The sequence below is a fragment of the Martes martes genome (genome assembly GCF_963455335.1).
Source record: "Martes martes genome assembly, chromosome: 13".
Lineage (NCBI taxonomy): Eukaryota > Metazoa > Chordata > Mammalia > Carnivora > Mustelidae > Martes > Martes martes.
This window is the reverse complement of record NC_137901.1, coordinates 71,010,944-71,031,177: the sequence shown is the minus strand read 5'-3', so window position 1 is coordinate 71,031,177 and position 20,234 is coordinate 71,010,944. Positions and strand designations below refer to the sequence as shown.

Genomic DNA, 20,234 nt, shown 5'->3' with positions numbered 1-20,234 from the left:
ATTTTTTTTGATGAGATAATATTACAGAGTGAAATGTCTCTCCTGCTGTTAGTTCAGTGTTTGGCTCCTGTGTAACAGTAACCCACTTAGATGCAGGCAGCCCTTTGGAAGTTATTTTAAACTTGGAGCGGAGTAGAGAGATATTGTAACCCTGGCTAAGAGCACCCCCCAGCCCGGGTTTCAGTTTTGTCCTTTCAGACGCGTGGAAAGTGCACCAGTATATCTCAAGGATTTTGTACTGAAAGCTTCTTAAAGAGCTGATCTTGGTTTCAAAGCTTGGCTTGGTGTCCCGAACTCAAGGGAACATAGTTCTCTTCCTCCAGATATTTAACCTTGTCTGGCATGGTGTTTTGGCTTTGCAGTTCCTGTAGATCCTTTATCCATTAACAAAACTGGGAAACCACGATAGTCAGCCTTGTCAGGCTCTTGAGAAATTTGAAGATCGGTCCGTCTTCATATTTCAACATAAAACCAGATGTTTGCTATCCGGCCCCGATGATGGTCAGGTACAGGCATTGTTTCTTGATAGTCATTCTGATTTAGCGGCTCCTTATTTGGAAACCCAAGTAGGCTATTCATTGCCTCTTCTAAAGGTTATAGGATCTCTGTGTGTCTAGGGGAAGATCGGGGCTTCTCAGAACAGTCACCCTGGTTACTGTGTCTGCCATCTCTATAACACCCAGATCCACGTCACACTCTGGTGCCACCTGGGAGTTATTTTTGGTTGCGGGGGTGGTGATGGCTGCTGGTTCTTTCTGCACCATGTCTCCCTGAGTCATCCCTGTGCTGTGTTCCCAGCATCCTCAGCCCAGGCCCTGGATAACTCCCAGTGCAGCCGTCCCAGTCCGAGTCTCCCTCCGAGGACCCTCTGTCTTCTACAGGATGCTCCTGGGGTCTCTCTTCGGCCTGGTGGAATGCTTCCCCACCAGGACCCATAAAATCTACTGGAACATGTGGAGGAAGGGTCTTCTGTCCAGCAGTGCATAAAGGTTTTTAATCAAAGCGTGTGTGTGTTTATAAAAAGGCAAAGAGTACTTCATGACTTACTATAAAAAAAGAACGTTGCTGTGTTCCACCCTTTGCCATCCCTGACTGCTCTTCTCAGGGGCAACTATTTTCAGTTATTTAAGTGGTTTCTTCTGCTAGTTGTCTCTGTGAGCATTTCTAAAATTCTGTGAATTATTTCTAAATAATGTGCTTATAACTGCTACCTCATACTTGGGGTCTATTAAACAACAACAACAACAAAATGTTTTTTATCTTACTGTGGAAAGTGGGAGATTTTGTCCACTTATCCCCTTCCTCTGTTCCCTTCCCTTCTCCTTTCCCCTTCTCCCCACATCCCATCTATACATTTTTCCAATGTAGCTGCATCACAATTATGGTTTAGATCAGGGTTTCTGTTATTACGGCTGTCACTCTCTTCAGCCAGGCCACGCAGACCATCCCCTGCTTAAGGTTTCCAGTTCTGGTGTAACTTTTTACATTTTTTTGGAGTTAATAATTGTCCCACCGCGTGCCATTACTTTAGTTTGCTGTATGATTATCACTTTTTATTCTCTTATGCAGAATTTTAAAACACTTGTCAGTATCATCAAGCCCATTGGGTAATGACTCAGGTTGTTGTTTGCTTTCTCTTTTGGGTGGGTGTTGCGGGGGGAGGCTCTCCTACAGCTGGTCTATGGCTGTCATCCTGGGGACATCATCATTCTCCATTTCTCTTCTCTGTTGGATTCCCCATGCCCTGGAGCCAATGTCTGGCTGGAGCTTGGTTTATTCTCTTGTTTTGTTGGAGCAGACAGCGGCTTCTGAGATCAGATGCGGTTGGAAAAATTTAAGGTTTTACTTTTGGGTAGGGGGGCACATCCTCTCTTCTTTCTTCTCCTCCACTGCCCTTACGAAGCACTGTCAAGAGCCTTCCTGAGTGAAGGACGGAAGCGTTGTATTCTCTGTATGTAGGAAGCCTTAGCCACCTCTCCATGCTCAGCTGCTGTCCATTGCCCAGAAATCTTTTTTTTTTTTTTTTTTTTTGGTCCTGGGGATGTTTTTGGTAATCAGTGACTGTGAAGAGTCAGGTTGTTTAAAGTTCACGCAGCATTTGATTAAATCCTGACCCATTTTCCCTGGTCCCTCACTTAGCTGAGCACAGACCCAAGTGGCATACCAAAAACAAAGCATGAGGCATGGCATCAGGCCTGCCTCCAGCCAAAGGCTGTTCTGCCCGCCGTCCTTTATTGAGGACCTTGTTGGGGGGGAAGGGGACCCCTGAAAGACTCTCCTTCTAGAAGCAGGTGTCTGTCTTAGAGGGGATGCTGACAGAACTGTGGCAAGCACCAGACAAAGCATTTGGGGGGACATGGTATTGGAAGCAGTGACCCATATTGGTGCATTCAAGAAAGCTGAATGGAAGGGGTAGAGTGAAGCCGGCCTCTAGAGTATTCTAGGCAAAGGCATAAAGCGCGAGCAAATGTGACAAGTCTAGAGGAAGTGAAGAATATAAGGGCTTTTCTACTGACGGAGTATTTACTCTATTACTCTGGTTATATGTTTTCTCTCCTTTAATCCTCTTAGCACCCTGTTAAGGCAGACAATACTGTCCCATTTGACAGGTGAGGAAATTGAGGTTTATAGAAATTGAGTCGTCTGCCCAAGTTGAATTGCCTCCGAAGAGGCAGGAGTGAGATTTAAATGCAAGGTTGCCTGATTCCAAAGCTCTCATTCTTTCCATCCCAAAACACCTTTTGGAACAAAATCAGGAGTAAGAGAGCAAGAGCCATAACAACACAATGTTCCTGATAATGTCAGAGCTCGTGTAAAGGATTAACTGGGCATTTTCCTTCAACTGACTTAAGCAAAAACATCGAGCATCCCAGAGTTACTGTTCTCAAGGCACGAAGGTACAGTTACAGCGCAGGACACATTTTCTTTTATTGTCTCAAACTTTAATTGTAGCTGGTTGGTTATTTGCTCTGTTTTTCCGTGGATCCATCCCAGGAATTTTGCTTATCTTCTCATTCCAGGCTGTTCTTCCCTTTCTACAGCATTCTCTGCCCAGTAGGGTCTTGGTCAGTTCCACTCTGGGTTTCCGAGTCTAGTCGATTGTTTCTTTATGTTTTCATTAACAGTTCTTTGTGACATCCCTGAGTTCTTACACACAAGGCAGCCATTTTTTACTTTCTTAAAAATATTAAGGGGAAAACTTCTTACATTTCAAGCACCTGATCAGGTAAACCTCACACATCCAAATATTTCAAGAAAATAAACTCAGAGGGGCACCTGGGTGTCTCAGTTGATTAAGTGTCTGACTCTTGGTTTCAGCTCTGGTCATGATCTCAGGATCACCAGATCAAGCCCCATGTTCAGGCTCTGTACTCAGTGAAGGAGTCTGCTTGAGATTCTCTCTCTCTTTCTCTCTCCCACCTCCTGCCACTCCCCCCTCTAAAAAAGAAGGAATACATCTTTTAAAAAAGAGAAAAACTCAGAGATCCCCATAATTTTTAAATGCTTGCGTGCCACGTTAAGTTCAAAGTTAACATGCTCAGACGTCATTCACTGAAGTATCCTTAGGTTGATCTTGAATGATTAACATTCAGGAGGGCACACAGGTTTCGCATGTAGTCACTGCCTGTGTGTCACTGGCTGGCGTCAACACGTACGAATTAACAAGCCTGGTTTTTACATGACGGGCGTCTGGAGTGACAGTGTGGAAGCGGCGTCTGTCTGAATCTTCAGGAGAATATGTGCATTTCATATGTAGGACGCCCTCGTTCTCTGTTTAGGATTGTTACCCGACACAGAACAAGGATCTTGTTAAATCAGGGTCTGATATTTTTTAGTAAATAGTGGAAAGAAATTGTTTGGGGCTTTTTCTTGAAAAATGAAATGGAAAATAATAATTTATCTTTTAACTTTATAAGTTAAATTATAATGGCAGCTATGTATATTGATTTCTGGGCATAGTCAGAGCAAATCCTGGGTGGGCAGTGTTGGGATATTTTCAGCAAAATTGTATGAGAGTCTGGATGTAGCCTCTTTCTCTTACGTTTGACTTCAGCAACAGGATCATCAAAAGTAATTTTGAATGAGCCTGGGTGGCTCAGTGGGTTAAAGCCTCTGCCTTTGGCTCAGGTCATGATCCCGGGGTCCTGGGATCGAACCCGCATCGGGTTCTCTGCTCAGCAGGGAGCCTGCCTCCGCCCCCCTCCTCTGCCTTCCTCTCTGCCTTCTTGTGATCTCTCTGTCAAATAAATAAATAAAATCTTTTTTTAAAAATAAGTAATTTTTCCAAAATATCAGAGGACTATCTTGCTTTTTCCAAAGTTCTGTCTTAATTCTTTGATCGTACTCTGTGGATCATCTTTCTTGTGGATTTCTTCTTTAATTCTTCGCTAGATTGTTGGGCTTTGAGTGGAACCCTGTTATTGACCAATACGGCTTTTATGGGCTCCATTATACTCTGCCTCAGCTGCTGGTTTGCACTTCTAGTTTGCAACTCACTTACTGTGTCTGGTCACAATTGTTATTCCAACAGTTAGCAAGTGGTGGCCATAAGGATTAAATAAAATATATAAACATAATAGTCTAGCAAATACTTAATTATGAGAAAACCCTCTCCTTTGCTACCCTTAGACATGGCATATTTGTTTGCATTTTATACCTTTGCCTAGAATATTCCATCCTTAGAGACGGGTCAGTTCACAGAGGAGTATTTTCATGTTATGGCTGCTTGTGCTTCCCTAGAAAACATTCTGCTGAGCTCCTAAGTTCGAGCCCTTGGGAAAAGAGGACCCTAGGGTATAAATGGTTGGAGGTCTGGGATGGGACATTTCTAGAAACTGATACTGTCATCAGGGGTGGGCTGACAGAGACCCCAATCATAACAGTATTTAGCAGATGGTTCGAGGAGGCCAGTTTTACAGACGACATCGCTGAGGTTGAGTTCATAGGACCAGCAGTTGGGCACCTGGAGTAAAGACCTCGGAAGGAAAGCACAGAGGGTGGAGGTGGGAAGACGGCCGAGATAGTGAGGGAGGCCTTCATCCCTCTGAGATGTGATTTTGGTGGCCTCTTTACCCTCCACAGGGAAATAAACAAGCCATGCCAACAGATTGTGCCCACTGGTGCTTCAGAAAAATTCCTTTTGGTTTTTGAGTCTTTGATCCACGTTCAGAAGTCAACACCCTTGACAGGGGCTGCCATTTGGAGCTAACAGTCCCTGCAGTGTCAGTGGAAGATTTGATTGGGGCTTCTTAGAGGAGAAGAGGAGGGTGTGTCCGCAGAGGAGGCAAAGAGCACCTGGCACGAAGTGTGGCCCAGGGCGCAGGGCCTGACCGCCTCTGGGGACCCGGACCAGCGGGTGTGTTTGAGGCTTACATAGTTCAGATTTCTGCATGCCTGCGGACGCACTCTTGACATGCCTCTCCTGGCACGTGGTTCCTTCGCAGCCTAAACCCCCAGTCTTGTCGTGGCCGCTTCCTCTCACCAGGGCTGCGAAGGGCCAGGCTTGGGCATCTCCTCCTCCTGCGGTTCTCCGTCCCCTCCCTCTTCCTACATCCCACCCGCCCTCTGAGGACACCCCTTCTCTCCAGCTGCCTGTGACTGTCCCTCCATTCCTTCTGCCGTACCCTGCACCCTAAATATATCCCCGTGAAACAGCGCGATCAGAGTATACACAACAGGCTTATCATAAGGGTTGGAAATGCTGGTGTTTGCAAAGTTTGAAAACCTTTTGTTTTTTAGACCTTAGGCCTCTGCAGAGCTCTAATTTCCGAAAGCAAATTCTGAATCCCTACAGAGTGTTCCTCAGTGTTAGTTACTTGTCTAAGAACCTGTTGGTAATCTCTCAGAGCTAGTGTCCTGCAGGACAGGGTTTCCAGAAGGGCGGCTGTAATTGGCTGAGGCTCCAGGAGGGTGGGAAGGGGACCACATGGTCCTCCACTGTGGAGCCCCATGTTAGCTGAGTGCAGTTGTATCTGAGTAAGCTCTTGGGACATTTTTTGAGAACTTTTTTACTGTTGGAAAAATTTATATAAAATTCACCATTTAAATCATTTTTAAAAATTTATTTATTTGTCAGAGAGGGAGAGAGAGAGTGTGTGTGCACAAGCAGGCAGAGTGGCAGGCAGAGGCAGAGTGAGAAGCAGGCTCCCCGCCAAGCAAGGAGCCCAATGTGGGACTCGATCCCAGGACCTAGGATCATGACCTGAGCTGAAGGCAGTAGCTTAACCCACTGAGCCACTCAGGCATCCCTTAAATCATTTTTTAAGAGATTTTATTTGACAGAGAGATTACAAGTAGGCAGAGAGGTGAGCAGAGAGCCCGATGCAGGGCTCGATCCCAGGACCCTGAGATCATGACCTGAGCTGAACGCAGAGGCCCAACCTACTGAGCCACCCAGGCGCCCCATCCATTTAAATAATTTTAAGGTACACAATTCAGAGGAATTTAGTATATTCACAATGTGCATCCATCACCATCCTCTGATTCCAGAACATTTTCGTTACCCCAAAAGGAAACCCTGGACCCATTGAGCAGTCATTCCCCAGCAACCACAAATCTGCCTTGTTCCCACGGATTTGCCTATTCTGGACGATCTCCTGTCAGTGGAACCACAGATCCAAGGTCTTAGACCTGCACCATACTTCAGCTCCCCCAGTGTAGCCCTCCTCCACTGGCCAAACCTCATTCATGTGTAAGTAACAAAAAGCAGCTCTCCACCTGGAAACCTCTAAGTCATGTAGCCAGGTTAAAAATACCATGGAACCGGGGCGCCTGGGTGGCTCAGTGGGTTAAAGCCTCTGCCTTCGGCTCAGGTCATGATCCCAGGGTCCTGGGATCGAGCCCCGCATCGGGCTCTCTGCTCAGCAGGGAGCCTGCTTCCTCCCTTTTCTCTCTGCCTGCCTCTCTGCCTACTTGTGATCTGTCAAATAAATAAATAAAATCTTTGAAAAAAAAATACCATGGAACAAATACCGCGGAAAACGGTCAGTGTGCGGTTGCCATGGCCATGGCCATGCCTGGGATTTCAGGAAACCAACCTGAGCTGGGCAGGAAGCCCCTTCTGGGTGGTGGAGGTAATGGCCTGTTGGCACATTACCATTAGCTTATCACCCTCACCCATGCCCTCTCCAACCAGAGGTCTGCATTTCAGGCCACTTGTCATTTAATAAACCACCAGATATGTTAGAGTGGCCTGGGTTCTTGAGGGGCAGAATCTTCCATTTGTTCTTTAGGCACGATCATCGAGCCTAAGGACTCAGGCAAACATTGGATGTCCCAGGGTTCACGGTCTCATGCATTGGAATTCGCAGGGGATGGGTTATTCCTCACCCACTGGAGAGAGCTGCTGGCCGCCCCCTTGTAGCACCCTGTGCCCATGTGCCTCACGGATTTGTGCAGTCCCCTTCTGTTGGTCCATTGAATTCCCAAGATTCTCTCATCTCTGGGCTGCACCCTTCCTCGCCCCTCCACTCGATGCCTCTCAAGGCCGGGCACGCCACCACCAGGAGCTGTGCAGTCCATCTCCCTCAAGGAACTGTTTTCAGTGTGACACTCTTCCACCCAAGACCCCGTGATGTTGTCTTAGTGTCCAAACACCTTTCTAGTTTTAGCCTGTGTCTCTCCCTCTCGATGTAGACTGTGGTCCTTCATACTTACCAGACTGGTCTTGTTCTCTTCCCTCTCCAGCCTTTAGCTCCTGCTCCCCAGGCTTGGAACCACTGCCCGCTCTCTCTCCTTTTCCCTAGACTGACGTGACTCTTCCTCAAAGCTCACCTCACTTGCACAGGCTTCCTTGAACATTCTGGCACTCTTGCTGCCCACACCACATTTGCATTGCAGCTCTAGTACCACAGAATTAGAGCTGGCAACATTTTTTCCTAAAGATTTAATCACTTGGTCTTTCCCTCCCAGTCAGACAACTGGGTCTTGGAGGAAATACGGTAAAGTTAAGCAAGTGGAGTGGGAAGGCGCTAGACTGTGAACATGAGGGCCAGGTTACCTGTGGGTGCAGCCACTCGTTGGCTCTGTTGTCTTGGAAAAGCTAGTTCTCTTGAACTTCAGTTCTCATCTATACAATGAGTGGGGAAGAAGGAGAGCGCTTTAGTTTTGTGTTTGCTGCTCTAAGAAATTATAGTAGGGCGCCTGGGTGGCTCAGTGGCTTAGGCCTCTGCCTTCGGCTTGGGTCGTAGTCTCGGGGTCCTGGGATCGAGCTCTGCATCGGGCTCTCTGCTCGGTGGGGAGCCTGCTTCCCCCTCTCTCTCTGCCAACCTCTCTGCCTACTTGTGATCTCTCTCTGTCAGGTAAATTAATAAAATCTTAAAAAAAAAAAGTTATAGTAAACTCAGTGGCTTAAAGCCTCCCAGATTTATTCTTTTAGCGTTCTGGAGGTCAGAAGTTAAAAATGGATCTGTAGGTGACGTTCCTCCCGGAGGCTCTAGGGAGGACCTGTTTCTTGTCTTCTCCAGCTTTTGGAGGCCAGCCTTGGAGGATATTTTTCCATCAGCCACAACGGGGTCTTAGGTCTCTTCTGTCTCCACGCATTTCTTCCAGTCATGTAAAGAGTTCAGCACTGTGCTAGACTCATTAATTTCTTGATAAGTTAGTTTATCTGTGAGGATTTCCTCTTCTCAGATTGTTGCTGGGGATTCCAGGGCCTGATAAGACCCAACGATAGAACTGTGAGCGCAGACTTTAGGATTGGTCTTAGGCTTCCGCTGACTGCGCTTTCACTGGCAAATATTTGATGATGCTTTTCTTTCCTTTTTTGATTTTCTGCTTTGCCCATTTCGAAAAAATCCTCAAAGAATTTCACCCGTTCTCCAGTAGCCAGGGGTGGCCTTTTGAACAGCTTGTTAATTTCACTAGTGATTCTGTCGTAGGTCTGGTGGTCTTTCCTTAAATTCCTGAATGTGTTTTCAGGTCCTCCTGCATAACTTGCCATACATGTGTTGTTAAGGTTTAGAAGGCAAATCGCCTAGGATAACTAACCTAGCTAGTTTCATCTGTAATTGCTACTAAATATTATGGTATTTCACGGGAATTTAGATAGGCATTTATATGGGAGTTAGGCAATTTTTCTTGCCCTGCATCCTATTGGCTGGTGTTCCCCTTGGGTGACCAGCACTTAGAAGGCAGTGAGAAAGTGGGGAGCTCAGCCTGCTCAGAGGAGTATGTGCCCCTTGATCTCGGGGTCATGGGTTTGTGCCCCATGTTTGGTGTAGAGATTACTTAATAAGTAAATAAACTTTTTTTTAAAAAGGCAGTGAGAAAACATTTGTAAAATCCGCCCCCCATTTAATTTTAAGTTTTGTTTTTTTTTTAAGATTTTATTCATTTATCAGAGTGAGAGCGCACAAGCTGGGGGAATGGCAGGCAGAGGGAGAGAAGCGGGCTCCCCACTGAGCAGAGAGCCCGATGCGGGGCTCGATCCCAGGACCCCGGGATCATGACCTGAGTCGAAGGCAGACGCTCAACCGACTGAGCCACCTAGGCGTCCCTAATTTCAAGTTTTGAGATTACTTTTCACTACTGAGGCTAAGACACACCTACAGGGTGGGTCTAGAACCTCTGAGGCCTGTGTGTTGAAGCTTTCTTTCTGTCTGCCTCCTAGATGCACCCACTGGGCCTGTGTAATAACAACGATGAAGAGGACTTGTATGAATACGGCTGGGTAGGCGTGGTGAAGCTGGAACAGCCAGAATTGGACCCGAAACCATGCCTCACTGTCCTGGGCAAGGTAAGTGCCAGGCCCTCTGAATCGCTGTGCTTCCGACTGGTGTTCTCTGTGTTCCCATTTCATCAGTTCCTCACCTAGCTGGTGAGCCACACAGGCACCGCACTCCTTCCCAGCTGAATCGTGTGGGATGAGGACGGAGACATGTCTTGTGGCGGCCCCACCGTGGTGCTCCTGACCTTGGACTCTGGGAGAGCCTGCCGGCCTCAGAGTCGGCTCCCCCTCTTGGCACTCTGTGACTCTAGGCAAGTCACTTCCCCTCATGGAGTCTCAGTTTCTTACCTGTGAAGTGGGTTGATGGTAGAGATGCACAGTACCTTCCACCCTTGGGGACAGAGCTTTCAGAAAGCTGAGATTTGGGGAGTTTAGAAAGATATTAAGGCTGTACCTATTTTGTATATATATTTTTTTATTTTTATTTTAATAAACATATAATGTATTTTTATCCCCAGGGGTACAGGTCTGTGAATCGCCAGGTTTACACATTTCACAGCACTCATCATAGCCCATACCCTCCCCAATGTCCATATCCCCACCACCCTCTCCCGTCCTCCCTCCCCCCAGCAACCCTCAGTCTGTTTTTTGAGTCTTTTATGGTTTGTCTCCCTCCCAATCCCATCTTTTCATTTTTTCTTTTCCTACCTCCCCCCCACCCCCCCACATTGCATCTCCACTTCCTCATATCAAAGAGATCATATGATAGTTGTCTTTCTCCGATTGACTTATTTCGCTAAGCATAATACCCTCTAGTTCCATCCACGTCCCCCAGGAGGTCTAGGGCCCTTCTCAGTAACTAAACACACTCATACTTGTAGAGCAAAGTATATGGATATTCACACTAAGTGGGATGACTAAAAGCTAAATAGCTTCATGCTAGTTCCCTGAACTAACTTTGCCTCTAAATGAGTTCAGGTCCATTGAGTTTTGCTGCCAAGTAAGTTATGGAAAAACTTCTGGGTTTTAGAGCTTTTTTGGTTTCAGAATGGCAGACAGCAATTATGGTCCTATATTAGAACTTACCTCATAGGATGGTTAGGAGGTGAGATGAGATGCAAACAGCCAGCAGAGTAAGCTCTCAAAAAATGTGTGCTGCCGTTGGCTGCTGTCATCCCATTTAGAAGTACTAAAAAAGACTCGTGCGCCAAAGAGGGGTCAGCATTATCTGTGGCTGCAGTGTTAAGATAGAAATAAATTTATTTTGGGAAACTATCCATCAATGATCTTAAAATATGACAGGTGACAGTCTGTTTTAAACTGGATCATTTTGTTAAAGGGAAAGGTTTGGAGAAAGGTATTAGGATTTTAGTTGGGAGAAAACGTGGTATCTCCTAAGGATAGTATTATTGCCTAGATATATGTATGTATTTTTTTATAATCTCAGAAGCTGCTGCCTAGGTACCATGGGGAGATAGCTGGGGAAAAAACAGAGGTGGCTTTGATGCAGGATGCTTGCCAGGGAGTCTTTCTCAGACTTGAAGACATCCCAGTGAGTCTCCTGTAAGACTTTTGGTCCAGGAGACTGTTACGGGTCTAATCTGTGATTTTTTTTTTTTTTTTAAGATTTTGTTTATTTGACAGAGAGAGACAGCGAGAGAGAGAACACAAGTAGGGGGAGTGGGAAAGGGAGAAGCAGGCTTCCCGCCGAGCAGGGAGCCCAATGTGGGGCTCAATCCTGGGACCCTGGGATCATGACTGGAGCCGAAGGCAGACACTTAACGACTGAGCCACCCAGGTGCTCCCTAATCTGTGGTTTTCATGTCCCACTTGTCTTCTGAAGCTTCTGAGCGCTTGTCAAATTCTCCTGCTCTTTTATAGGTGAGGGGGAAAAAAAAACCAACCCAGGAATTATTACCTGTTTGGTTTACAGTTCATGAAGTCAAATCAAGGTGTTTTAGGTGACCCAGGCCCTGATACTTCATCATTTAGTCGGCCAGACCTGCTTAATGATGCTAGGAGAGCAGCGACCCCTTTGAGAATACTTTAGTGTTTTCCTAGGAGAAATGCCAGCTACATCCAAAGGTTAGGAACACTGCTTTCCTTGTGGGTAGTACACTCCTTGTATAATATTTTCTCCTCTATTTAAGTTGCTGTTATGCGAGGCTCAGCAACTCAGCCGAATTTGCTTTGCCCCCCGCCCAGTGGAGTTCCGCCTCTGCATCGGTTGTGTCTGTAAGCGGGTTGGAACAGGGCTCCCAGGGATGCCCCATTGTTCTTCCATGGCTTAGTGGTGTTGAGGTCACTCAGAGAACCTGATTGTTTCTTCCTCCACCTGGAACAACCATGGAGTGGTTTTACTTGAAGAGTTCTGTATGGTTTGGCCTGCCAGCCCGCAAAGCCAGGTGGTATAAAAACCGTAGATGTATCTTGAATCATTAAGTACTTCTTGGGTTTATTCATTCACCAAATATTTATTGAATGCAGAAGCTAAGCGTGTGGTTCTACCTGCTTGCAAGCAACAGCCCTCTCCCTCCACCACGTTTCTATTTGGAAAGGCTCTGTCGTGGCCAGGCGGTATTTACCTGTGGTTAGTTACTGAAATTTGGCTTCACACTTGAAAAAAATCATTAGCAAAAATACTTGGGCCAGACAAAGCAAGATAGTTCCACATTTGTTTAGAGCCTTGGTCTATACAGGAGGTGTGGTGACTCATGCATCTCTCTCTCTCTCTCTCTCTCTCTCTCTCTCCCCCCTTCTTTTTTTCCTTTCTCCTTTCCTTCCTTCTTCCTTTTCCTTTCTCATTCTAAAGTGTAACTGTTCTCAGCTTTGATTTTTTTTTAAGATTTTATTTATTTATTTGACAGAGATCACAAGTAGGCAGAGGCAGGCAGAGGCAGGCAGAGAGAGAGGAGGAAGCAGGCTCCCTGCCGAGCAGAGAGCCCAATGCGGGACTCGATCCCAGGACACTGGGATCATGACCTGAGCTGAAGGCAGAGGCTTTAACCCACTGAGCCACCCAGGTGCCCCCCAGCTTTGATTTTATTAAATTTGCTAACTGCACTCCCCCACCCCCCCCCCTTTTTTTTTTTTAAAGATTTTATTTATTTATTTGACAGATAGAGATCGCAAGTAGGCAGAGAGGCAGGCAGAGAGAGAGGAGGAAGCAGGCTCCCCGCTGAGCAGAGAGCCCGATGTGGGGCTCGATCCCAGAACTCCAGGATCATGACCTGAGCCGGAGGCAGAGGCCTTAACCCACTGAGCCACCCAGGTGGCCCCCCACCCCTTTTTTGAGTCTTCTTTTTTTGAGAGACTAGGGTAAAGAAAAGCAAAGTGAGCCATGTGGGCAGCCCTGTCTCCTGCAGATAGCATGCTTTTCTCTCATTTCTTTGCTCTCGGTGGCTATGGCAAGAAGGTGGTGGGCAGTGGAGAGAAACACAAAAGGAAGAAACTGTAGCCAAGTCACCGTGGGGGTGGGAGGAGGGACTGCTCCATATAGATGTTGAGACTTGCTGAAAACCCTCGAAGGGAGTACTCTGTCAGGCATTTGGAAAAGCCTGTAGGGGAATGGGGTGGGGGCAGGGCCAGACACAGACCCCTCTCCCTCCCCCACCCACCATGCTCTGTCACCTACCCGCCCACAGAAAATGCCATGGGGCGAAATGTTGAAACAAGAGAGGAATGTCCTAAATTAAAAAACTGTAAATGCCTCTCCAGGAGTTCAAATAAAGTTTCATTTTAAAAGCAAAAGACATAAACTCATCACCTTAGTTTATTACTGAATTCTTTTGAACTCCTCAGCAGGGAACACTATAAACTCATGAGAGAAAAATGACTTATGATCCCCTCCTTATAATCTTTTCGATTCTGCAGGAGGCAGGGCAGACGGTAAGATCAGCTGGGGAGGCAGAGTTGGGGTGAGAGGGAGTCCCCCACAGGGACACAGCCAGCCAGGGCACCGGGCCAGGCCCTGCATCATACCAGGCGCGGAACCAATCTCTCGGCTTTCTGGGCCACTCTTTTTCACTTCCTGTCAAGAGACTGTTACGGCCTCCTTACTCTTCCACTATTTTCAGCTTCTGTGTCATTTAAGATCTTTTGAGATTCTAGTTTGGGGAGATTCTCTTTGCAGCTTTGAAAGGCAGACTCGGTTGCCTATGACTTCGTTGAAGTGCTGGGAAATAGAATAAAGTTGCCAATTCTGAAGAGCTTGCTACAGAAAGTAAGGGTCGTTTTTTAAACCATCCCCAAAGTGCAGGAATCTGTATTTATGCTCTGGGCATCTTAACCCTTCAGTTCAAAGTCTTTATTAAGCGTCTTATGGGACGCTTTATTAAGCGTCTTATGAAGGTCGACTTTACTAGCTTTGGTTTCTCTGGCCCATCCATGTAATGGAGGGTCTCATGGCGGGAACACACAGGATGTGCAGGAGTGTCTAACAAAGCCTGCCTGGCCCAGATTCCATAAATGAAGGCAGAATACACCTCCTCTCCTCCTCCTCCCACGTTGGAGTGGAACCTTAGGGAGGGTTTGGAAAGACAGGCAGGCCAACAGACTTGGACTGGCTCTTTCTGGTACTTAGGAGGACAATGTGAGGAAATTCATGGAAAGACAAGAAGGGCAAGGTCAAATAGACCCACCTCTGGCGGGGTGACCTCAGAAAGGTCCCTTCAGTTTAGGGACTCTTGGGCTCCTCCGTGGGCCTTGTGCTGCCCTTGTCATTGTGTTGGGGGTCCTGCAAGATGTTTGTGGAGAACTTTCCACACAGCCTGGCTAGTGGTAAAATGCCTGATGGGAACACAAAAGCAGCCATCGTGTGTTGGGTGCTCGCTGAGCACTAGGAGCTTTCCAGGCGGCATCTTTCATTGTCAGACTGACTCTGAGATCGTGTCCCGATTCCCATTTTACAATGAGGAAATTGAGTCCCGGAGAGACATTCTCTACGTGACCTAAGACCAGACGGCTCCCAAGTAGCCGACCTGAGATTGGAGATAAAGACCGGTCTATTGCCTCATCTGTGTTAGTTTCTTCCCTTTGCCCCCTTTTGTCTTTCCCAGTTTGTAGATAAAAATCGGATGCTTTTTTAGTAGCCACTGGCTTGGTTAGGACTGTTGGTTCCTCTTAACCGAGACCCAGCTTGAACCACGTTGAGCCAGAAGGGGATTTGCTCTCGAGGCTCCTGAGTGGCATCAGGGAACCCGTGAGAGGTGCTGCTGCTCTTCTAGAACATCCGACTCTGAGGCTCCATGCCAGCGGCTCTTCCCCAAGTCTTCTGTGTATCTGCTTTCTCTCCTCTCTCTCCACCTGCTTGGTAGGACACACAGCCCCCCAGAATCCCTGGGGTTGACACTCCCTTGGTTTTGAGCCTGGAGGATTCCAGAGAAGAACTTGTTGGCCCATCTTGGATCTGGTGGTCACTTTTAGTTTGGTCAGCTGTGATAGAGGGCTGGGAACACACAAAACTTAGCTTCCTGCCCAGCCATGTATGGGGAGTGGGAAGAGGAAGTGCTCTCCAGAGGAAAGCTGGTGGGGGGCAGTGCTGGGCTACCCCCTTGCAGTCACCAACTCCGATATGGGGTCGTTAGCCAATGGGTGATGTCCTCAGTTTATCCTGAGTCATTCAGAGAGGCACCGATGGGAAGGGACTTCTCTGGTTCATGTGTACTATGAAGCGTTCATTCCTCCCCTTGCCCTGAGCTGAGGCCCAGTCCCTGATACAGACCGTAATTGTGAGGAGAGGTGAGTCCATGGGGCTGGAGGGGTCAGATGGGTTTTACAGAGAGGGGCTCTATGTATGAGTCTGGGAGAGGTAGGGGAGTAAGCTCCAGGAACGGGGCAGAAAGAAAGGAAGCAAGAAGTTCTTCAAGGGGCATTGAAAGTTGCTGGGGAAGGAAGAGGCTTTTCAGGTTAAGGAGTGTAGTCTTTATTCCCTAGGCTGTTGGAGAGGGAAGGATCGGGTTACTCTTTGCTGTTGGGTGTTTCTGGGAAGTGAGTCAATTCTCTTCAATGGCTTGGAGACATTCAAGCCAGTAGCATTGCTGAGGACACCTCGTGTTTGCCTTTGTATTTCCCGTCTGGTCACCTGCTCTTCTTCTGTTTTCACATTTAGGTAAATGTGATGTGTAGAGACAGTGTGGCCAATAGTGTGTGTCAGGGTGGAAAACTGCTCTGGCCTATAATCCTGGCTCTTCCGATAGGCAGTGGGACACCCAGAAGAGTGATTGGCAGAGGACTGCACCCTTAAGTTTGCTCCGCCAACCCACATCCAGCCCTGAGTATCTTGGGAACTGCTTCACAAAGAATGAATAAAGACCCTAGAAGCCAAAATGACTGGAAAGTAGAAGAAAGATTCAAAGGATCTTCATTTTCTCAGGATGTTTGGGAGGAGAGGGAGCCTAGAATGGTTAAGACTTGGTTTAGATATCAGACTAACTTGAATTTAAGCCCCAGTTCCAACCCTTTAATCCGTGTGACCCGGAACAGTTTGTGGGCCCCTCGGCACGCTTCCACGTCTTCTGTGGGAACAGCACCTAAAAGAGACAGTGCGTGTCAAGTGCTGGTCGTGGTACAACTAGAAACACCAAGTAAAGTGTAAGCCCTCGTGGCCCGCCCTCTCCCCCTGTGCTCCCCTTCAGTTTCTTTTAGCGCTCAAATTCCTATTACTTGAATAGTCCATGGTGGTTGCCAGGAGCTATGGAGAGGGGAGGATGGGGAGTTTGGTGGGGACAGAGTTTCATGAAGAAGGTGAGAAAGTTCTAGAGATGGATGGTGGTGATGGTTGCGCAGATCTGTGAAGGTACTTCCTGCCCCTAAACTGCATGCTTAAGAAGAGTTAAAATGGTAAGTTTCGTGTTATTTACATTTTCCCACAGTAAAGAAGAAGTGGTATTACTTAATTACCTCCACAATAAGTGAAGTTTGATGGCAGTGGGTGTAGAGAAAGGAAGCATTTGGTTCCTGAAGCGGTGGCGTGTAATCCCACCGTGAGTGATGCTCTCTTCTGCTGGGTCCCGGGGGAAAGCAAACCCTGCAATCCTGTAAGGGGCGTTCTAGAGAGGTTCCAGGAGCAGTGAGGACAGAGACCAAACCCCCTTTGTCCATCAGGCTACCCCCAGGAAAATGTCCTTCATGGAGTGACTCCCACAATAGGGAGTTCGGGAAAAACAGAATTCTTTGTATTCTCTTTTCACGCCATAGCAGAAAACAGGAAAGTGACACTAACTACCACCCACATGTTTGAGTTTCTTCACCTAATACTAAGCAGAACCTGATGTATAATACAGTGATAGGCAGTAGCTGGTGCTTAATGGGCAAGGAATCATCCAGAAGGGGGACCGTCACTCCATGATGATGAATGGCCAAGCCTTTCTGCACCAGGGCTTTACTTTTCTGGCCATTGTTTCTCTGGGTTCTCTGATAAAAGTCAAAGCCGGTAAAGTCATGGTATAAGTGTTGATCTGGCATGGAAGTTCTCACAGTATGATCAGGGGACCCTTAGGTATTCCCACCGATGGTCTCAGAAGACCAGAGCTGTTTTCATAATAATGCTATGATAATCACCTGCTGAATCACTCATTCCTTCACTACTGAATGGTGGGCTTCTCCAGAGGCATCATTTTGCGTGGTGACTTCATTGTTCTGTTTGCTAAGGGAACGTGTGCTTGGATATTCTATGTTTTAAGGATTTCTCATTGGGGTGCCTGGCGGACTTAGTTTGTAGAGCATGTGACTCTTGATCTCAGGGTGGTGAGTTTGAGCCCCACGTTGGGTATAGAGTTTCCTTATAAATATTTCTTAGTTTTAATTCTTAATATGGCAAATATCAGTAGATATAACTTGCAGAAACAGAAGTTCTTTGGGGTTCTTAATTTTCGAGACCATAAGAGGAGATCAGAGATTTGAGTGCACTGAACCAGCATGACATCCCCACGGAAAGATCGTCTCCTAGAGCTTGGCTGAGGGAAAAGCCCTGTTGAAAGGTTAGGAGAAGGGCACTTGGGTGGCTCAGTCGGGTAAGCCTCTGACTCTCTCTTTTTTTTTTTTTTTTAAAGATTTTGTTTATTTATTTGACAGACAGAGATCACAAGTAGGCAGAGAGGCAGGCAGAGAGAGAAAGGGAAGCAAGCTCCCCGCTGAGCAGAGAGCCCAATGTGGGGCTCGATCCCAGGACCCTGGGATCATGACCTGAGCTGAAGGCAGAGGCTTTAACCCACTGAGCCACCCAGGCGCCCCAGCCTCTGACTCTTGATTTCAGCTCAGGTCACGATCTCAGGGTCCTGGGACTGAGACCCCCACTGGGGTTGAAATTGAAATTGCTGCTTGAAATTCTGTCTTTCCTTTCCCTCTGTCTGTCCCCCACAGCACTTACTCTCTCAAAAAAATAAAAAAAACAAAGTTAGCAGAAATGAGCAGAAACTAGGGGACGGACGATGCAGGAACTAGAGGTGAACGTGTTGTCATGAAATTATTCTGTTCTGTGGTATCAGAGTCAAAGAGTGTTGGTTCTGAAGTTTAAATAATTGGAATAAAACCAATGGATTTCTGTTTTCCATTTTTAATAACAAATAACTGAACAATGAACTTGAAGAACTTAAGTAAAAAAGATCTTACTATTTTGAGACTTGTGTTGAGATATGACCTTCAGCCTTGACCTTCGATAACAGGGCTTAACTAGATAGGCCTTTCCTTAAGGCAAAAACAGGTGGCAACTTGGGTCAGACTGCAGAGTTGTTTAAGAGCCTGTAGGTATGTAGGGGGGGTTGGAGTGGGGAGTTTCTTATCCTCCAGCCTACCCTTCTCATTGGGGTTTTTGGTCACAGAATGCATTTCCTTGGGTACCTGAGTGCCCTGGCCAAGACCCAGTTAGCACTCTTGAGTATGAGATTGCCGTCTCCAGCGGGACGGTGGGACTGGGATCTGACTCGCTGTGGGAGAGGGGAGAAGGCAGCCAACTTAGCAGGGTCTCAGAGGCAGCTGCCCCCCATCACAGGCATTGGCCTCCTCCATTCAGGGAAACATGGGGGCACTGTGACTACACTGTGTTGCCAGGGTATTGCTGGGAGCACCATGTGCTTACGGGCATTTACTTGTGTCAGACCTTCTCCGAGCATGTTATCTGAGTCCTTTATTGCTGTGGTTCTCACCTGGAGGTATGCCCTCCCTCCCAGCCCTGGGGACATTTGGCTACATCTGGAGACATTTTGGTCTCCCTCCCTCCCGGAAGGGATTGGGGTTAGTGATTGGGGGTCCTACTGGTACCTAGTGGTTAGAAGCCAGGGATACTACCCAACATCCTAATAGTGCCCAGGACAGCCCCCCCACAACAAAGAACCATCTGGCCCCAGATGTCCGTGGTGTCACAGATGAGGCACCCTGTCCTTATGATGGACAGATTTTCTCTCGAAGAAGACCTTAAATTCTACTTCTTCCTCTTTCCTTCTCTTCCCTGCCCCACTGCCCTCCAGTATAATGCCCTGGTAGCCTTTGTGGTATGTTGTGGTGAAGTGCGTGTTCAGTGTTCAAGCACATTCGTGTTTCCATGTGAGCAGTGCAGAGAGCCTGGATCTTGAAGCAAGCCGTGTGGTCTAAGAGTGAAGGGACTGATGCTTCCACTCTGGTAGTAGCTGGGTGACTTCGGGCCAGTTAATTTCTCTTTGCCTCCATATCTCTGTCAAGATAGTTGTGATGAGTAAAAAAATGATGTATGTCAAGTTTTTGGAATGTGTGAATTCTCTACAAATATCAGTTTCCTTCCTTCTCTAAACTTGCTCCTACCAAGCGGATGAAAGTCCTTTTTCTAAGGTGAGCTGAGGTGGGTTTGTTGTTGGAGAGGAAGTTTGGAAGGCTCTTTGGATTTATTTTTAGGGAACACTTGGGTAAATACCTCCCATATTTGGTTAAAAAGGAAAGCAGGAAAGGAACTTAGTAAAAGAAATCAGATCAGGAGGAAAAGATTGGCATGATATGAATGGAAAAAGGAAAAAACTCAGGGAATACCAACTTTTCTCCTAAGGTCACGTGTCTGATGTGAAAATCACAAACTCTTAATTTGATGCTTTTCTTCTCTACCTAAATCTTCCAGGAACCTCTTGGTTAAAAGGCTATATTAAGCACAATACCTTTTTTTTTTTTTTTTTAAGTAGATCCACAACATTTTTAGCTATAAAAGGCTAACCAAAACCATCATTTGAAATCCACTGAGAGGCTTAAGGGAATTTTGAAGATAGAGTAAGCGACGAGAACAAATGATGTGTCTGCCAATGCAAGGAGCACAGGCTGCTGGCCACCTCCCCAGACTGGGGGAAGCCTGGCTTGTGGACACTCCTTCTGGCCATTGTCCTCTCCAGTTGAACCCGGCTCTCACAAATGAGGCTGTCCTAGGAAACTGGGAGTGGTGTTACAGGCCTGCGGAAAAGCCCATCGAAAATAGCTCATGTTCTCGTCAACCTTTGAGAGGCCATTTTGAAGTATGAAGAAGTTAGAACCCAGCATAAGTCATTATAATATGTCTAATACCTGTCCCATGTCTGGTGACCTGAATCCCTCATACCTGGAGATATGCCGCAAA

At 46.9% G+C, this 20,234-nt stretch overlaps 1 protein-coding gene across 2 annotated transcripts in view; it reads left to right on the top strand.

Annotated features, from left to right (window-relative positions):
• The window catches only part of ZNRF3 (zinc and ring finger 3), a gene marked incomplete at its 5' end in the record, with an annotated part of 153,229 nt that overhangs the window by 85,748 nt on the left and 47,247 nt on the right, over positions 1-20,234 (top strand). For both annotated transcript variants that reach the window (XM_080820888.1, XM_080820889.1), the window contains one exon: positions 9,611-9,736. In XM_080820888.1, the coding sequence (XP_080677014.1) occupies positions 9,611-9,736 (126 nt within the window). The remainder of the gene's footprint in view (positions 1-9,610; positions 9,737-20,234) is intronic.